The sequence below is a fragment of the Bufo bufo genome, chromosome 3, assembly GCF_905171765.1.
Source record: "Bufo bufo chromosome 3, aBufBuf1.1, whole genome shotgun sequence".
Classification (NCBI taxonomy): Eukaryota; Metazoa; Chordata; class Amphibia; order Anura; family Bufonidae; genus Bufo; species Bufo bufo.
Window position 1 is genome coordinate 35,490,742 of NC_053391.1, and position 21,178 is coordinate 35,511,919.

The following is a 21,178-nucleotide window of genomic DNA, read 5'->3' on the forward strand; positions in this document are numbered from 1 at the left end:
CCCTCTGTGTGCCTTTATTGTGTAAAAAAAAAACTATTTGATACATATGCAAATTAACCTGAGATGAGTCCTGTCCCTGAGATGAGCCCAGCGTGAAGGGGCCCAGCACCGCCCTGCATCCTCAGAATAATCTCAGAATAATCTCCTCCTTGCTCCCCGACGTCAGAAAGCTAGAGCGCTGTAATCTTGCGATGCGCAAGCTAGCGCATGCGCAGTACCTTCCCTGAGGCTGATGCCAGCACAGGGAAGGAACACTATGACTACACTGCGCATGCACTAGCTCGCGCATCGCGAGATTACGGCGCTCTAGCTTTGTGACGTCGGGGAGTAAGGAGGAGATTCTGAGGATGCGGGGCGGTGCTGGGCTCCTTTACGCTTTGGGACAGGACTCATCTCAGGTTAATTTGCATATCTATCAAATCGTTTTTATTACACAATAAAAGCACACAGAGCTATGGGGACTGGGTATTGCGGATGTGCTAGTGGCCATCTAGCAACCCATGTCCTCAGCTCTATACACAAAATCCCGGTGACCGGTTCCCTTTAAGAGAGCCATAGAGTTAAACTTACACTTGCATGCTTGACTCGGCTGAGCATGCATGTTTTCTCAGTAGCAAGAGTGGAGAAATCTCTGGTCTTGGCTTATCTTCCCAAGAAGATAAGGATTGGGCATGTTGAAATCCAGCTGCATGGATCTTTATTTCTTTCAGCTTCAGCTGTTGGAGGAGAGACTGGAGGCCCCATACAAATTAGATGGTTGGCTGGTTCTTCTGATCATGGTGGTTTGGGCTGATATTCCTCTAATGTGTATGACCAGCTTCAGAATAAGATATAATGATATTTTCCCTACTTGCCAGTCACCATGCAGATGCCCAATTCTATAGAGGCCTGTTCCCAATAAAGTGAACTTTGCTTTTGTATTACCATCCTGTCCTTATGGGCCCTCACGGTATAAATTATCGTTTGGGTTTCCCTTAATCTCTCTGCTTGGGTTGAGTTTCACTCGAGAACACGAACCTCAAAAAGACTCAAAAAACTGAACCCTAACAACTGGAGACAGTTCTTTGGTTTTCTGTATACAGATGTTTCCCTCTTTAACTTTCATGTTGGATCGACTTATCGCGAGATAAGTGGCACGAGGCGACCAGCTTTGGGGAAAAAAAAGAAAGAAATGATTTGAAGATATTCAGTTGGGAGTTGTTTATGCTATATGTGTCTATGTGTGACCACCTAGTGGTTGTGATGGGAGTTGCAGCTTGTAGTATGTTTTGCCGGCATGTACTGACTTCGTATCATGCGGAATTCAGGGTGGACTCATCTGTAGAAGGTTTATTTATTTGAGAGGTTAAACAGGGCAATTCTGCTGAAGACTACTTTCTTTCCGTCATACGGGCAGAATAGTATCGACCGCTTGCATCTTTTGCTGAGGATGACCATTATGCAGGATGTCTGAGCTCCACGCTCGCCAGTCCAATGTTACTTAGATTACTGAACATCCCACTGCATTGTGCTAAGCGCGAGGGATTTTAATAATGCAGCGTACTGTATAACGGTACAAAAGTGTCACCGTATCCCATCCTGAAGGGAACTGCTGGCAGAGAAGGAACTTTTCCCTTATCTCAATTGAGCTCTTCTCCCCCATATATTATTTACGGTCCTGTAAAATGAACCGACTGTGCCGCTCTTTTATCTCCTTCTCTCTCCAAGAGCTAATGGGCTCATTGGGCATGATCATTCTTTTAAATTGAATTATTTCCATGCTCCGTAACCTTGGCTATAAGTAGAAAGAAAAAAAAGGTCCATGATCCAACTTCATAAAGGAGGAAAACTCGGCAAGTCACCGGAGACAGAATCAGGGCGCAAATACAGTAGCGAAAAATGAGAAAAGAACAACTGGAAAACTGAAAACGATTGACAAAGTATAAACTGCTCATGGTGCTCAGTCAATGATCACACAACCAAGGAGGTGCCCCCTTTATTTTGGGTTCTACAGAAGGGTATATGTTGAGACAGGGTCACATTGATGCTGGGTGGCATCTCCCCTAGCTGTGATACAGACGTCCATTCTGGCATGGTGGTGGTCATACAGAGGCTGGATATCCTCCTGTGGTTTGTCATTCCAAGCTCCTTCCTTATGGACCAGTGGTTCTGACAAGGTGGTTGTTGGCTGCTGCGCATGGGACATCTGTAGCCCCATCCAGTCCCAGACATCTTCAATAGGGGAGAGATCTGGTGATCGAGCTGGCCAGGGGAGCTGCCGGGTACCCTGAAGAGCACGTTGTGCAGTGTGTGGCATTATCTTGTTGGAAAACCATGTCTCCTGAGTCAAAAGGGCAGTAGGACTGGTTCAAAAGGTTGGTCAGTGCTCCCTACAAGAATACCAGACAGGAACATCCATGGTAGCTATTAATATGACCCTGCCTCAACATATACCCTGCTGCACAACCCAAAATAAAGGGGCCACTGCCTTGGTTGTGTGATCATGGACCGAGCACCGGGTTATATTTTAGCGTTCTTTTTGTATTTTCCGTATTGTAAAAATGGATAGAATTAAAGTTTGCAGGATGGATTATTCACATTAATTAGGAGGTGTGTGTGTTAATTTGGTAGATAGATGATAGATATAGAAGATAGATAGACCGATAGATATATGATAATTTAGCCTCTATTTCTGAAATGTTTCTGCCGGGATTTGAACTTACAACCTTCTACATTAGAGCCAAGAACCTTAACCACTACACTATAGAGCTTGCTCCTGATGAAGGGGAAACATTGATCCCCGAAACGCGTTGAGCCACTTATCTGCTATTAAAGGTGATTTGATCAGAAGCACACCGCCTTGCTGCCATCATTCACTAAGACTCTACACACGATCCTGGCCAGGGGGGAATCGTCACAGGTGTTTTATGCTTATCCTGCTGACGACCCCCCAGTGAAGTAAGTGCCTCACTGGATGTTTGTTCATCCATTTTATTCCTTGCTTTTAACCCTTGGTTTTTAACCTTCACCTTAAACCCTCTGTGCTCACCACAGCAGGGACCTCTTTTATATCTACTATATTTTATTTATTTATTTATTTTTATTTATTTATTTTAATTATAATAATTTTTTAACAATCATTATTATTAATTCACTTTATATGTTTTTTACATGAAAGGTTTTTTATTTATAGAAGCTTTTGACCTACATGCATAATATGCTAGCACTCTAGCACCATTATATAAAAAATTTTAGTGAATTTTTAGTGCTTTTTTGCTCGGTTTTTGGCGCCTCTCCTGTACCACCTCCCCACCCCTATTTTTGTTTTGTTTTTTCAAAAATCTACACTATAGAGCTGCATGTTAACCTGCAGTTAAATATAAAATGATACTTCTGCTGTATAGGAATACTTACTACATGAGAAACTACTATGAGGTTTTTCTGACACAGTTTATCATTCAGCTTTATAGCTAAGTGGTTAAGGTTCTTGCCTCTAATGTAGAAGGTTGTGAGTTCAAATCCTGGCAGAAACTTTTCAGAAATAGAGGCTAAATTAGATTTAAATACACTGGGTGTCCCCAAGCACTGACTCCATATTTGGAGTCTGAGCAGGAACTCCTAAGCGCAGACTCACACTGGGGGATTCCCCCACTGTACAGCGATCTTCTGCATAGACCTTAGTGGGACCCGGCACCCTCCCCTCTTCAGAGCAGGGGTTGTCTGGTTCAATGCTCAGGTTCTCCCATTGACTTCCATTGTACAGAGCACCCGAGCATCCCAAAGTGTTCTACTCGAGCACCCGAGCACTTTGGTGCTCGATCAACACTAGTAGATTATTGTAAATGGGACACAGTCTGTATAAATCATGCATCGTATGGATGGTAACAATGCAGCCCTGCTGCAATCCACTGAGAGGCTAAATTTACCCTTTCTCCTGTATTTATAGAGTGCGAGTCACAGGGTCTTCCAGGATAAAGGACATTGAGAATCTCCTCCAGAAGTTGCATCAACCCTAAATTACACTTATATATAGATGGGTCCTGTGTTTGTGATAGATAGATAGATGATAGATAGAGATAGATAGACCGATAGATAGATGCATAGATGTATAGATAGATGTAGGGGCGTAACTACCATATCGGCAGACCATGCGACTGCTATGGGGCCCTGGGCAAGAGGGGGCCCAGTCTTAGTTGGGATTGTCTCCTCTTCTTCTGGGGGTGAAAACTTGGTTAGGACTCTACCCTCTAAAGTAACAACTTTTAGTAAATGAGGCAGTGGAAAAAATGGTCATTGAAAAGGGTTGAGACAGAAGCCCTTCTGTCCTGTCTGTGGGGAGGGGGTGGGGGGCTGGTTTGATCCTTGCTATGGGGCCCTTACTTCTCTATGTACGCCACTGGATAGATGATAGATTAATAGATGTGCCTATCCATGTGCCTGTACCCGTGTTCTGTGTATCTGCAATTTGCGGACTGCAAAACACTTACGATCGTGTGAATGTATCCTTACTTGTCTTATTGACCATGTGAGGTCATGATGTGGTACATAACCATGGGAGCACAAGCTTCTTCGTCACGCACACCTCAGGTAGTCAGATGGTGTACTGTGTAGTCATCGGACGGGGTGCTGGCTAGTTGCTATTGATTTTGGTTTGTGTCCCAAAGGTTAAACGCAGTTTCCAAAAACTCATTCAATCAAACCTCCGCTTCCTAGAGATGAGGTGTGGACATGAGTGAATAATAAAAAAAATTAAAGATTGTTTGATATAATGTATTTTATTTATTTTTTTCTATTCCAGATGCGAAAAGTTTGGCTGAAATGCTCATGAGGTAAGCAGATCTCCCTCACTTATGTCCTGTTTCACGGTTTTCAGACAGAGAGGGCGATGAGAGTAATCACATTGATTAGGGTTTCTATACTTGACCTTTGCATCTTTGTTCGCACTGAACGCAATAATTGGGCTATATGTGTCAAAATGATTACCTTTGGCCCGGATTTATTTTTTTGACACCACTCGTGATTACTTTAATAACAGATTGATGGGCGGAATTTCTCCTCAAGCAAGCTGATTCATGGAAATTGGCTGAAAAACACCAACGGAGGGACATTTTTAAAGAACCCCCCCAAGAGAAAATACGCATGTCCCTCTAAGCTTTAAAAAAAATAAAAAATGACTTTCGGAAGGTATTGATCCTTCAGTTGGTAGGAAGCAATGCTTTGTGGGACAATATGCTAAATAGTTCTTGAAGAACCGTCTCTAGTGACACCTTGAGGCAGCGACGTCCAACTGTAGTTTTCTTCCTTCTACTCAACTCTGATGAACACACTTAATGGAAATCCCTTTAAGTTCCCTTTAATCAACTTAAGTTAGAAAATTGGACTATTCATCCCGGTGGCTGTGACCTAGCTGCTCATATCAGTCAGGGAGGACAGGTCATCATTGCTATAGTTGCCACCATTTTTAATGTATTACAGTAGTTCTGGGTGGGTTCGGCTGACATGCCTCAAATAGAGGAACGCAAATTTGATGTTGGATGACTGTGCCAAGCATGATGGGAATATTTTAGAAGTAGAAAATGTTCTTGGCTGCTTTTCTTCAGTGCTAAAAGTTATAAAGATGAAGATTAAAGGTGAAATCCATGGGGTGTGTGATGGGCCAATGGTGGCCAAAGATTGGCGCATGTCGTAGGAGGACAGTTTGTGAGACTTCTTTCCTCAGAGCTCTTATATTCAGTAAATGGTCCCTAGAAATGGGTCCATCCCCAATATTTGAGTCACCTTGAGTCAACTTTCAAGGCAATTATTGCCTCTCTGCTGCTCCAGGTTGATTGCCAAGCTGAGATGATAATCAGAAACTTTGTGATCCAAGAAGAGCACATCTTTTGGGGGTGGATGGAGAAGTCAGATTTTTAGCTGCAGATCTAGTATCTACCGTCTCTTGGTCGCACAGCAATAGACAGAAAGAAGGGATTTCAATGTCCTTCCACTCTTCTTGGCTTCTTGCAGCTTTGTTCATGAGAGATGTAGACGTTTCATCAAATTCTTAAGGCCCCCTATACACATTAGACTATTGTTGGCCGAACCGGCAGTTAGAGGACTAGCCCCAGATCTGTGTATGCGTAGTTCCCAATCCTCCCCTGATAAATGTTGTAGTAGAGAAGGGTCAGGTGAACTGAATTGCAATCCTTTTTTTTGTCTCAGGAGATCCACCAGAGGCGTCTGGTAGGTACATCCTCTCCATTGAAAAATACATACACTCTCAGCCAAACGGAGCATGCATGTGTACGGGGCGAGAGCTGTCAATCGAATGAGCATTCTGTCATTAGCTGTTGAAGTTTGGATCAACCCTGATCGAAGCCAGAAGGGCACTTCGGACCCTTAATAATAATTATCCGTAAATGTGTCAGCGCTTGGACCACCATTACCGGGAGTCTGTCAGCAGGAAATTCACTGCTAAACCGGGCACTGTGCCTTGTAGGGCTGAACGTAATGATACCTTTGACTCAGTGATCCATTGCTCCATTCTAGTCCCAGTGAGCAGTCAAGTGCACTGAGGGTGGGCCTAAGTCACTCTGTGCTCCCTGGCCCCTCCTACTTCATCTGTCAGCCCCTCCCTCTCCCTCATTGACGGGGCCAGACAAGATATCCATGCAGAGACCATGCTCTGCCAATGAGGAAGTTGACTGAGGGGCTGGCAGATGAAGCTGGAGGAGTAAGGGTGCACCGAGTGGCTTTGGCCCACCCTTGGTGCACTTAACTGCTTATTTGCATATGGATTAAAAGTACTTTTCTCCAGAAAGTGAAAGGTATCATTACACTCAGCTAGATTCCTTACTGACAGGCTCCCTTTTTTGAATGAAAATTTCTATGAAATTTGGGAGCAAATTTTTATCAACTTTTTACAATTTTATTTACAATTTTTTAACTTATACTGTACGTGGTAAAAGCAATCTGCTGATATGCAGAAACCATAGACAAGCAGGTGAGGTTAAAATACCTAAATTATGGCTTTACCGATTCCCTAAACAGCTTCTGTTTGAATTTGCCCCGATACATTGTAGCAACCTCTCAGGACTATAAGGCTTTTTGCTGACAGGGGGATTGTCTGGACGGGATACAATTGTAACAGACAATGCTGTTTGAGGTCATCGAGTTGGTAGGAACCAGTCTTCACGTAGCGGCACCTAGTGGTGGCTGCAAAATCTATATATTTAAAGAAAATAAACTTCCATAACGTTGCATCAGTATTTGCCAAGTTATTGACCGTACCGCGTGGAGGGTTAAATGTCTGTGGGCTGTGCGCCGAGCATCTCCCGAACGTCAGACTCTTGTAAACAAGACCAAGCAAAATGTGTTTTTTTGGTTTTATGACCCACTTGTATGCTATTATTTGTGCTCCTTGTGACGGCAGGAGGCAGGAGCTCATTAAACAGACGTCTAAGTGGCGGTAGAATCCGCCGTACGCTTGATGTCAGCCGTCTGTACACATCCATTAGAGTCTATGACGTATCCATAAGGAGTCATTTATCGGTATTATTTTTGACACACTTGCGCCATCTTTCTTCTGGTCACAGACGGATATGTCATTTCTGGTGTTTTTAGAGACTTCGTTTGTACCTATTCAGTTTTTTCTTCTCTTTTTGTGTTTTCAGTAAGAATACTCGGACGTCGGACACGCTGAACAAGCAGCAGACCCTGAGAATGCACATAGATATCCCCCGAGCTCAGCTCCTTATAGAAGAGCGGGACACCATGGAGACGATAGGTGCGTGCGTTCTGGGCCAAGGCCGTGAGTGCCGACAGTCTGAGGTTTTGGCACAGGTTATCAATGGGATGGCACTGACTTCACATACAAGGCCCCTAGGCCAAACATCTTCGTGAGACGTAACAAGTGGGAAGTAATACTGCCAAAATAATGGAGTTTATATGAAAAGAACATCCTGCCATTGACAAACACAGTCTGCTGAATAACTGTAATATTTAGTAACACTGCCATATGGTTTCCACATAATACTGCCATATAGCAGTATTATACAGTGCACTTAAAGGGGTCGTATCGGCCACCAATGTCAGATAGCTGCGGGTCCCACATCTGGGACCTGCTCCTATCTCCAGAACAGGACCCCCCGGAATGAGCGGAGAGCAGCCGTGCATGTATGGCCGCCCTTCATTCATTTCTATGGGAGTTCCGAAAATAGCCGCGCGAGAATGGAGCGGCGGCTGTTCTTGTGCGGTGCACACTCCATCCATTTCTATGGGACTTCTGAAAACAGCCGATCACGCTCGCTTGGCTATTTTCGGAACTCCTGTAGAAATCAAGGGAGAGAACGCAACAGATGTGGGTCCTAGAGGTGGGACCCGCAGCTATCTGATGTTGGTGGTGTATCCTAGCAGTATGCCACCTAGATCTCTGATAAGACAACCCCTTTAATACCATCATAGAGCATCTACATAATAGTGCTACATTTGTGCCATACAGTGCATGTAATACTGCCACACATTATCCACGTAATAGTACCATACAGTACACCTAATAGTAGTGCCTACATACTACTGCCACACAGTACACATACCGATTTTTATACAGTACACTTAATAGTGCCAACAGTGCCTGCATAATAGTACTACACTATACGCATAATATCACCCTACAGTGCACAATACCAACATACTGGGCCCACATAATATCACCATACAGTGCACAATACCAACATACTGGGCCCACATAATATCACCATACAGTACACATAATATCACCATACAGTGCACAATACCAACATACTGGGCCCACATAATATCACCATACAGTGCACATAATATCACCATACAGTGGTGCCATACAGTACACAATACCAACATACTGGGCCCACATAATATCACCATACAGTACACATAATATCACCATACAGTGGTGCCATACAGTACACAATACCAACATACTGGGCCCACATAATATCACCATACAGTACACATAATATCACCATACAGTGCACATAATATCACCATACAGTACACATAATATCCCCATACAGTACACATAATATCACCATACAGTACACAATACCAACATACTGGGCCCACATAATATCACCATACAGTACACATAATATCACCATACAGTGCACATAATATCACCATACAGTGCACATAATATCACCATACAGTACACATAATATCCCCATACAGTACACATAATATCACCATACAGTACACAATACCAACATACTGGGCCCACATAATATCACCATACAGTACACATAATATCACCATACAGTACACATAATATCACCATACAGTACACAATACCAACATACTGGGCCCACATAATATCACCATACAGTGCACTTAAAGCTTTGTTCACACTTGCATTGAGACTTTCTGTTCATATTGGAAACCACAACAATCCTACATATGATGGAACCAGCACTGACCAGTGACTCACTGACAAATAATAGTACCATACAGTACAAATAACACTGTACCATCATACAATGCCAGAATTATACTACTGTACAGCATCTCCCACATAGTGATCCCATGACAGTGCTCTACAGCATACACATACGGTAATAGTGCCAATGCCAACATAATACTACCATACAGAATATCTTACATCGTCAACACGTAAGTGCTGTACAGAATACATATAATTCTACCATACAGTACATATAATACTGTTCTATCATAGAATGCTAGCACAATACCGCCATACAGTATTTCCCATGTAGTGAACACATAACAGTGCTGTACAACATACAGATTATAGTTACTGCACACTACATATAATACTGTACGATCATACAATACTAGTGTAATAGTACCATACATTATCTCCCACACAACAGTGCAGTACAGCACACACATAATACTACCATACAGTACATATAATACTGTTCTATCATAGAATGCTAGCACAATACCGCCATACAGTATTTCCCATGTAGTGAACACATAACAGTGCTGTACAACATACAGATAATAGTTACTGCACACTACATATAATACTGTACGATCATACAATACTAGTGTAATAGTACCATACATTATCTCCCACACAACAGTGCAGTACAGCACACACATAATACTGCCATACAGTACATATAATACTGTTCTGTCATACAATGCCAACATAATACCGCCATACAGTATCTCCCACATAGTGATCACATAACGGTGCTGTACAACATACAGATAATAGTACCGCACACTACATATAATACTGTATGATCATACAGTGCCTGCTCAATACTACCATACAGTGGACACATAAGTGTTGTACAGCATGCACATAGTAGTACCATACAGTGCATATACTCTTATATCCCCTACACATGGTTTGCCATAAAATGTACCATACAATGAATCCATACCAGTCCTACATAATACCTACTGTAAGTAGTACTGCCACAGTAACATTAGCTCGAGACCACCTACCAGCCTTCCTATAATCCAGCCTTGGTCACCTAATCGCTCCGCACCCCTTAGGTTGGCCGACCGCTGGCACAGTTGCTGTTATTGCTGTTCGCCACCCAGCTTTCCTTGGATCTGACAGACACATCAGCTAAATGATTCAGTTACACATAAGAAACACTGCAGAACCAAACAGTAATTGTGACTTAAGAATCTACAAAAGCCGCTTGATGCGCTGGTGACGCTCGCCGCTTTGGTTTTCACCCAGCTTTCCCAGAGCCGGATAGAAGCGGACTTCCCAGTACATGTGCCGGTGATCTATTCATTTAGAGGAATTGTCCTTTACGACATTTCTTCGACCTGTCCCTATGAACTGGGACCTGCTGAGCTATTCCCACACAGCACCGTGCTTCCTGCGCCAAAAAAAGCGTGTAAGAGGATTATCCGCTAATACGTAATAAAGGTGATCTATCGCCATGGTAACATTTGTTTTGGAAACAGACTTTGCAGACCGCTCACAGGGCGCAAATATTAATGATGAATTAGGCACACGGGGCTTTAGGGCGACACGCCAGGAACCGCAGATCAGAGAGACGACTGCTTAATGCCCGTCTGTAACCTAGCTCACCCCCTACTTCTAGTGCAAGACATGCTGGGAAGTGTAGTCCCAGCACAGGTAGAGAGAATTGCAAGTTGCAAACCACTATTGTAGTCTTAGTGTAAAAAAATAAAATAAAATACTCCCGTTTGAGGTGCACAGCTCATAGGCAGACTCATGTGTCTCCAGGGTTACAGACTGCAAATATAGTCATGTCTGATGCTTCGCCATCTCTTCTTGCAACTGTAACTAACTGCAAGGGGGAGACAATGGTCTGGATCTGAGCACCCACACCGGGCAACTGGTCGGGGCAGACGCTTGTGCCAGAAACTTTACAGTGGACAGAGCCATCCATCCGCTTGGAGCCGTCAGATCGGAGGGTGTCAGACACTTACTGATCTGATATTGATGACCTCAATATCTAGGGCCCAGAAAAACCCCTTTAACTACCCCATTAGGGTGTTTTTAGGTTACAGAGGGGCTTTCCCATTTGAAACCTCTATTAAAGGGCATCTGTCAGCAGTTTTGTACCTATGACACTGGCTGACCTGTTCCATGTGCGCTTGGCAGCTGAAGGCATCGGTGTTGGTCCCATGTCCATATGTGCCCGCATTACTAAGAAAAATGTTTTACTTTATGCAAATGAGCCCCTAGGAGCAACGGATTTCTCACAGACAAGCGGATTGAAGTCCAAACTATGCTTTATTTTTAATCACTTTAGCACAATACAGCAACCAAAATAACTCCTGCCCGTCTAGGCACTACCTAATACATAATACATTTCCCTGACTCACCTATAAAGGATTGTTCAGACACAGTATCAGGTCCGGCTTCCTCAGCCAATCACCCAGCAGCCTTCAGGCTGTGACAAAATGAGCACCTTTGGGGGATTGTGGCCCAGAAGTCCTCCTGACTCTGGCCGTGCGGTCCTATCTTTAGGCTTTCCAAGCCTTGTGGCCCCTCAGCCCCCCTTGGCTGAGGCTACACAGAGCCTCACAGGCTCCCCTCTCACTCCCAGGCCTCCTCAGCCCTCCTTGGCTGAGGCCACACAGAGCCTCACTGGCTCCCCTCTCACTCCCAGGCCTCCTCAGACCTCCTTGGCTGAGGCCACACAGAGCCTCACAGGCTCCCCTCTCACTCCCAGGGCTCCTCGGCCCTCATTGCCTAAGGCCACACAGAGCCTCACAGGCTCCCCTCTCACTCCCAGGCCTCCTCAGCCCTCCTTGGCTGAGGCCACACAGAGCCTCACAGGCTCCCCTCTCACTCCCAGACCTCCCCAGCCCTCCTTAGCTGAGGCCACACAGAGCCTCACAGGCTCCCCTCTCACTCCCAGGCCTCCTCGGCCCTCCTTGGCTGAGGCCACACAGAGCCTCACAGGCTCCCCTCTCACCCCCAGGCCTCCTCGGCCCTCATTGCCTAAGGCCACACAGAGCCTCACAGGCTCCCCTCTCACTCCCAGGCCTCCTCAGCCCTCCTTGGCTGAGGCCACACAGAGCCTCACAGGCTCCCCTCTCACTCCCAGGCCTCCTCAGCCCTCCTTGGCTGAGGCCACACAGAGCCTCACAGGCTCCCCTCTCACTCCCAGGCCTCCTCGGCCCTCCTTGGCTGAGGCCACACAGAGCCTCACAGGCTCCCCTCTCACTCCCAGGGCTCCTCGGCCCTCATTGCCTAAGGCCACACAGAGCCTCACAGGCTCCCCTCTCACTCCCAGGCCTCCTCGGCCCTCCTTGGCTGAGGCCACACAGAGCCTCACAGGCTCCCCTCTCACTCCCAGGGCTCCTCGGCCCTCCTTGGCTGAGGCCACACAGAGTCTCACAGGCTCCCCTCTCACCCCCAGGCCTCCTCAGCCTTTCTTTTCCCCAGACTGATACACAAAGGGTCGGTTTTATGCCTCCCTGATTACAGCAGGACTCACCTGCGCTCGGCTCAGGTAGACATGAAAATATGCCCTGGATCTTACTTACCTCATCCAGTTGATGAACCTGGATGAGATACACCCTTTCCGGGACTTTCTCACACATTTCACTGTTCACATCACCACAATATGAACATGGGACCAACTCAGATGCCTTCAGCTGCCAAGCGCCCGTGTAACAGGTCAACCAGCGTCATAGTTACAAAACTGCTGACAGATGCCCTTTAGGCCTCATGCACACGAACATATTTTCCTTCCGTGTCCGTTCAGTTTTTTTTGCAGACCATATGCGGAACCATTCATTTCAACAGGTCCGCAAAAAAAAACGGAAGTTACTCCGTGTGCATTCCGTTTCCGTATGTCCGTATTTCCGTTCCGCAAAAAAATAGAACATGTCCTATTATTGTCCGCATTATGGACAAGGATAGGACTGTTGTATTAGAGGCCAGCTGTTCCGTTCCGCAAAATACCGAATGCACACGGGCGTCATTCGTATTTTTTTGAAGACCGCAAAATACATACGGTTGTGTGCATGAGGCCGTAGTCAGCGAGCAGCTAAAAAGTATCCCCGTAGGTCACAACCTGTTGGTTTCAATGGAAACTGTCATGTTTCATATCACCTGTAGGGGCGCTGGAGAGAAATGGAACACTTGCGGTCAGGCTGCCTCACAGATTCCAGCTGATCACCGGAGGTCTCAGCAGTAGGGCGCCCTGCGATCGGCTTATTTTCAGGGGACCGCTCTAACATAAAAAGGATTGTCTAAACCAAGATAGGTGGAAGGCTGCCAACAAAAGGAAGGTCTAGATCCTTGGAAAAGCTGGAACCAGTATGGCTGCCAGTACAGCTCTTACCAGTGCTGAGACTCAGCTTTTCCAGAGTTCTGAGCGGCAAACCTTCCTCCTTGTGCAGGATTAGAAAAGTATCATGACTGCTTTCTTCCAGAGACAGCGCCACACCAGTCCATGGGTTGTGTCTAGTATTGCAGCTCAGCTCCATTCATGTGAATGGGGCTGAGCTGCAATACCAAAGGCAACCTGGGGACAGGCGTGGCGCTGTTGCTAGAAGAAAGCAGCAATGTTTTTCGGATCCTGGGATGATGTTGTCCATAATTTGGCAGATTTGCCCTTCGGAAGCTGTGTTGAAGCTGTCTGGTGGGACCTCCTCATCGGCTCCAGGCTGCAGAGGTTAATGGAGCACATCTTAATGAAACAACGTCTTGGTTCCCTTACCTTGGCACACGCAGAGAGTCCTCCTAACCTGCCAGGCTGGTATTTCCCAGCACATACTGTCCGCCCGCTGCCTTGTTTGGGCAAAAAATGCAAAGAACAGGAGCGAGCGGGATCCCGCAGCCCCATCACTTGTCACACGGACGACTTAGCGCTTAAGTGGAAACCTTCCAGCCCCTCTGAGCGACGAAAGCTCTTCTACTGTATAAAAAAGGCGTCTGGGGAGGAATGACTGCTTTATGGTCACAGATCTGGCCGCTCTTTCCACCTGATCCCTCTGTTTTGTATCAGATGCAGAAGGCAGACACATCTCATGAATGAAGGGAATTCTCCTCCTTTAGTAAAGTCCAGTTGACACGTTACATCCACGACGGGGGCGATGGACTCTGCTGTGCATGAATCCCTGTTATTCCTGAGCCTCCTGCTTCATGGATACATTGTCCGGACTCACATGATACTTACACAGTGAGGGCGGCAATGGGGGACTGCTGACGTCTTGCTGGTTTTGATGTAGCGTTTGGTATTTTTCTGGAGCATCTATTCTGATAATTATGTATTGTGTGGTTCCTCTATTTTTCCACCTGGAAATGTTTGACAAAAAACAACAACTGGGTGTTGCTATTCTGTTTGTCAAAGGAACATGTTCTTACCCATTCCAGCAATGCCTCCACTGATTGGACATTGCTAGAATGTGTAGGGAAACACACCCAATCGGTAGCACCTAGTTGTCAATTTAACAGGAGGAATAGCAGAGGGACAGAGCAATACAGAATTTAATGGAAATACAAGTGTTTGCTAAACAGACAGGTTCTCTCTAATGCCCAGGTGTGTGAGGCGTGTATGCAGTGGGGTCATGGGCTGACACCCGCCGACAGCTGCCAGGATCAGAGAGAGCTTCAATCCCCTTACGTGCCACAGTCAGTAGCGACCACCGCATCTAATAGGTTAGACAGAGTGAGCGGGTTCCCCCTGGGCTCCAATTGGTAACCCCACAATGCAACCACGGGGTGCTTATTGGATGCTTTGGCAGCGCCCCGGTCTTCTGAAGCCCCCCGCAGACCTTCCATGTTTCTATTCACAGCAGTACAGAAGAAGTGATGAAATTAGCACAGGTTCAGGTCCGCTAAGGCGAAAAAAAAAGATTTAAAAAAAAAGGAAAAATTCGTTTAAGAAAATATAGAAAAATACAGAAAGACATAAAAATAAAAATAAAAAACTCTTTCCAATTTCTCATATAAAAAAAAAGATAAACACAATTGTTGTTATCAATAATGAAAATGTCCAACATATTAAAATATCACGCCATTTATCATGCAGTGAAAAAATCTCAACCCCAGAATTGGCATTTGTTGGTCGCCTCCCCAAAAAAGTGGAATAAAAAGTGATCACAAAGTTGCACGTTTATGACAGTAGACTTTACTGCATGTGGAAAGGGTTACTTGCCTCGGGTGCCCACCACACTTCTGAAATATACTGTCTATCCGATCCAAGCCCTGCTTCCCGCAGACTGGGCATTGTGGGAAGCATATTGAGAGTTATTGCACTCACGTGGTCATTTGGAGAGATTGCATGGACTACTCTGTACCTGTTGCTGCTATATTTACTACAACTCCCTTCATCTATTCAGTAAAGAGAGACCAACCAAGCAGGCCTGGTCGTGGACTCCACCATCCGTCCGCTGGCCCTGATCCTGCTCTCCACTGCTCATCCACCACCAGCCAGGAGCCCCAAGCCTAGGGTGTGCCCCGATGGGGAAGAAGGGTGGCCCAGGGAACCCCGGAGCAAGACAACCACCCTCATTGCCACCGCCACCACTTCCATCCTTTCCATATCCTGCCACCAGAGGTCGCACTACATTTTTTCCGGAAGAGTAAAAATACTCTTCTGACCATTTTTGAGGAGTAATTTTACCCGAGGAGTAGTAGGAAAGTTGCGGTAATACAAATACATAATACGTAGGCCTGCGCTTGCTGCGTTGGAGACTCTGGTGAAGGACCAGACAGAAAAGCCTTATATGCAGCTCTTTTTTTTTTGTCTGGTAAAAAGACAGATCCCGAACGGAAACTGAACGGACTTCATAGTCGGCGGAGTCTGTTCAGCTTCTCCCCTGTCAGTTAGGCCGGGTTCACGTCACATTTTTGTCATACATTTAATGTACAGAAAAAAACCGTATATATGTAAAAAGACGCCTCAGACAGATACCATACTGTGCAACCGTCACCATAGATTTCGATTGTAAAAAAATATATATATATACCGTATTTTGGTCTATATATATTTATGGACTTTGCTGGATGGAAAAACGTGATACACTACGCTTCCCATCCTGCAGAGTTCTGCAAAAAAATGTGCACTTTTTTGTTTTGTTTTTTTACAATGGAATTCCATAGTGACGGATGCTACAGTATGGCGTCTGTCTGAGGCGACTGTTAATTTATACGGTTTTTGTGTATGTTGAAGGTATGACAGAAACACACCCTTATGTGCCCGATCTAGCACTTCCGTTATTTTCATTGTTCTACTCATGTAACTGAGCAGAACAACAGAAATAAATAGCGGTGGTGTGAACGGGGCCAAAGAGGGGAGTATTTATGTGGGGGCCATTACTGATCTGAATAACAGCAGACAATTATAGCCAATTGATAAAGTCCAGTCTAAAATTGGGGATCTTCCCTGTACTTTATCACTTGGCACTCCACACTGCACTACACGCATCACACACACTGCACCACATACATCACACACACTGCACTACATACATCACACACATAGCACCGTATACATCACACACACTGCACTACATACATCACACACATAGCACCGTATACATCACACACACTGCACCGTATACATCACACACACTGCACCGCATACATCACACACACTGCACTACATACATCACACACATTGCACCGTATACATCACACACGATTCACTGCATACATCACACACGCTGCACCGCGTACATATCACACACTGCACCACATACATCACACACATAGCACCGTATACATCACACACATAGCACCGTATACATCACACACACTGCACTACATACATCACACACATTGCACCGTATACATCACACACATAGCACCGTATACATCACACACACTGCACTACATACATCACACACATTGCACCGTATACATCACACACGATTCACTGCATACATCACACACACTGCACCGCATACATCACACACGCTGCACCGCGTACATCACACACGCTGCACCGTATACATCACACACACTGCACCACGTACATCACACACATTGCACCGCATACATTACACACGCTACCCTGCGTACATCACACACGCTGCACCACATACATCACACACGCTGCACCACATACATCACACACGCTGCACCGCATACATCACACACGCTGCACTATACACATCAGTGTGATATATGTGACGCAGTGTGTGCGGTTAAGGTCATGATCAGGAGAATGGAGCGGTATGAGTGAAATGTAAGGTTTATGGATGCAGTTGGATTTAATGAAGCCATAACACAGAATGTTGTCGGAGCGGGAATGTGTTAATTAGGTCCATTATAGGGTTATTATTACTAGAATATGAAAGGAGCCAGGATTAAATCAAACCTTTAACAACTAATGAGATGGGGCTGGTCTTTCCTGGACCAGTGCTGCAATTGCTTCTCTTCCAACTAATCTGAATGGCACAAACTCTTTCTGAGCAAACTTGTCTGCTTCTGTCCCCGGCTCTGGTGGGTGGTAGGAGACACTGTTACCTGGTAACTTGGGCGTCATTGGCTGCTCTGCTTGCATCCAGGATCTTATCTCAGCCTGGGGTGGCATTATTTTCCTTTTTCAGGTCACAGCATGTTTTGCTGACCACCAAACTGGGCCATGGTTGCCAGGGTCCTTGCGCAGCGCACCCGGATCTCCTTGCTGCAGCCACCCCAGGGAGCCGGCTTCCCCTACTTTAGGACCCGTATCTCTCCAGCGGCCGCCCAAACTAACCAATAACAAAGCTCCTTGCGTTTAGGAGCTTTGCTATTGGTTATTTAAAGCACAGGCAGCGTAGCGATGCTCCCTGCGCTGATGAATGTGAGCGAAAAAGTAAAATCGCCTGAACACGCGTCTATGACGCTTGTACAGGCGTTATTGTGACCTCTGCATGCCACTATGCCTTCCCTGCAGCCCAGTGCTCTGCACTATCACTTTATTAGAAGGAAAACCCCTAGCATGCTTACAGACCATGCCGAAATGCACTGATGCCAATGTCACCTCAGGGACTATCATTTCTATGACCCCCATCTTTCAGTTTACCGCAAGAAAAGAGAGGTGGTCGCACAACCCCTTCTATTGAACTCTATGAGAGTTATGGAACCATGGTTAGGGAATCCTACTGGATCTGAACTGGTCCACCATACCCATCTGTTTAATAGGTATCATGTTGGGGGTCATCCTGGTGCAAAAATTTGGCATGAGGAGCACGTTCCATATGGGACAACCTTTAACTTTGGGGAATATGTTGGTGAAGGCAGAGTCCTATCTTATCTGCCACATAAATGTCCTGGAGAAGGTAGAGGAGCTTGTTGGTGCCCAATCTGGAAACCGGTATTGCCCTTTGCCACCAGTAATGACTAGTGTTGAGCCAAACGAATTGACTTCAATCCGAATTTCAGGAAAAATTTGATTGGCTGCGAAGCCGAATTTCTTCACGCTTTGTCATAACGAATCTATTATTCCTGAAATGGCAGCAAAAAACATAATCACCTCACCCATTTGCTCATCGTGGTCATCTTGATTGAAGAAACCGCGCAAAATCTCGTGTGGGGTGATGTCATCATGTCGCCATGCGAGACCGCGCAGTTTCTTATTTTATTTTTTACTGGCGGGCCAGACAGAAGTCCCGCATTGAGATGCTATTTTTTGACTGACTCCGCTTTCTTAAAATTTTTGGTGACGGGATTCACATCTTACATTTCAGTCGAGACCTGAGTTGAAAGAATAACTTCCCGACTCCCCCATTAAAGCGACGATGGGCGTAAAAAAAATTCATGTTTTTTTTAAAATGATATATTCATCCAGTAAACATTAGGACCCTAGCTTTAGTAATTTTTTGTTTTGTTTTTGCCCTCTGCATTGCAGAATCAGATTTTTTTTTCTTCCTCTGCGCTAATGACCAGGCTGAGAAGAAGAACATCCTTTTCTGCAGTTTTGCTTCTTCCCAGTTTAATGGTCTCTCTTGCTTTGTAAGCAATGTCGACAGAACGCCCGTTCTATCTCTCCGGCAATCATTCCTCGCTTCACTGTCCAGGGCCAAGATTTATCCAAGACAACGAAGCAATTTATTCGTCTGTTTAAGCGCACACACAAAATGTGACAGGACTGCAAAAAAATTTTTTTTTAAATCTGTGTTGTTTTTTTTTCCAATCGATGTGTGCGGTTTTGATCTCCTCAGTCGTCACCTTTAAATCTTCTCTGTCTTCCAGATGACAGATCTACGGTGCTATTGACTGATGCTGACTTTGGAGAGTCATCCAAACAGAAGTCGTTAACGGTCACTCACACGGTGCATTACCAGTCCGTCTCGCAGGCCACCGGACCCTTGGTCGATGTGTCAGATGCTCGACCTGGAACAAGTAAGTGTTTCAACATTTTATGTACCTATATAGAAATTTTTATATTGTTGTTTTTAGATTTTGTAATTTTTAATTTATTTTTATTATTTTTTTGTTTCATTTTACTATTCTTTTACTTATTTTATACATTCTTCACATGCTTCATTACATATTGTTGTTATTTATTTTTTTCAGACACATTTTTTTTTTTACAAATTTCATATAGGGCGTTATAGGGCTTGGTTATTTTTCTATTGTTATTTTGGCAGCCCATGCCCGCTTCTGTGCGGATTTCCCGGGCAGGCACAGGTGCCGCTTCACTTACCCTGCTGCTTGTCCGGCTGTCCAGACCCGCTGCTCCTCCTCTGGCCTCCTGCTACAGGCATCGTAGCCCTGCCCTCCATTTTCAGCTGCAAGCTGTGACCTGCACCTGCCAGCCTGTTCTTTCTGCTCTGCTCGTGGGGCACACATGTTTTTTGGCTCTAAAAGGGCTAGCATGCACATACCCTAATCTTCACTAACCAATGGCTGGCTAATCTGGAGTACTTAAACGACCTTATTCAATGGGAGAATGTCTGAACAATAGGTGTTCTAGTCTGCTAGACCCTGCTAAGGTGTTCTATTTTGTCTGCCCGTGTACCCACTTCTGCCTGATTCCTGACTCTGACCTGTGCCTGATTACCATATTGACCATTTGCTGCCTACCCTGACATGGACCTGTTTCATGGATCCGCACGAACTCTGCAGGCCTTACCTTTACTTGTTACTGACTATGAGTTTTGCCTTATCCTTTGATGCTCTGCACCTGTGTCACTGATGCCCCATGGGTCAGCTGTCAACCACACTGAGACTACTCCAGGAGGTAGTGGTCTGGTGGCTCCCCTGCAGCAAATTCCAGATCCCTGTATAGGAGTTAAAGATGAATACCAGGGGGCTACCAGGATAATGCCCTTAGGTTTTGTCCAAAGTCAAACCGGTTGGTTGACACAGTGGTTCCATACCAACTGCCATAACATCTATGAAAATATTGCCGGGGTATGTCCAAGTGATATCAGAACCTGGGGAGGGTCACCTGGCCAACCTGTCAATGACTGTGTGGACACTTCCGTTTGTCTGTCTCTATTGTGTGTGCCCCGAACCCAAGCACCAGTGCATGTGCAGTACAAAACTACCTCGTCTTCCCGTCCAAGACAAGTAGTAGTGGCCTAGTGTAGCAGAGCTGGAGAATTAATGTAGCAGATTGTGGCCTAGTGTAGCAGAGCTGGAGAATTAATGTAGCAGATTGTGGCCTAGTGTAGCAGAGATTCATGTTAAAACCTCTACAAAACAGAGCAGAAAAAAACATAATGGGAATAATATTTCACTTCTGGAGAACTCTGGACTAAGGTCGAGTATTCCTAACATCACATCTATGTGATATGGTAATGATAATTGAGGATCGTCACTCCCAAA

At 45.3% G+C, this 21,178-nt stretch overlaps 1 protein-coding gene across 1 annotated transcript in view; it reads left to right on the forward strand.

Annotated features, from left to right (window-relative positions):
- DSCAM (DS cell adhesion molecule) overlaps positions 1 to 21,178 on the forward strand; it is a 414,232-nt gene that overhangs the window by 357,917 nt on the left and 35,137 nt on the right. Inside the window, exons 29-31 of the mRNA XM_040423076.1 lie at positions 4,778 to 4,808; positions 7,632 to 7,744; positions 19,598 to 19,747. Coding sequence (XP_040279010.1) covers positions 4,778 to 4,808; positions 7,632 to 7,744; positions 19,598 to 19,747 — 294 coding nt within the window. The remainder of the gene's footprint in view (positions 1 to 4,777; positions 4,809 to 7,631; positions 7,745 to 19,597; positions 19,748 to 21,178) is intronic.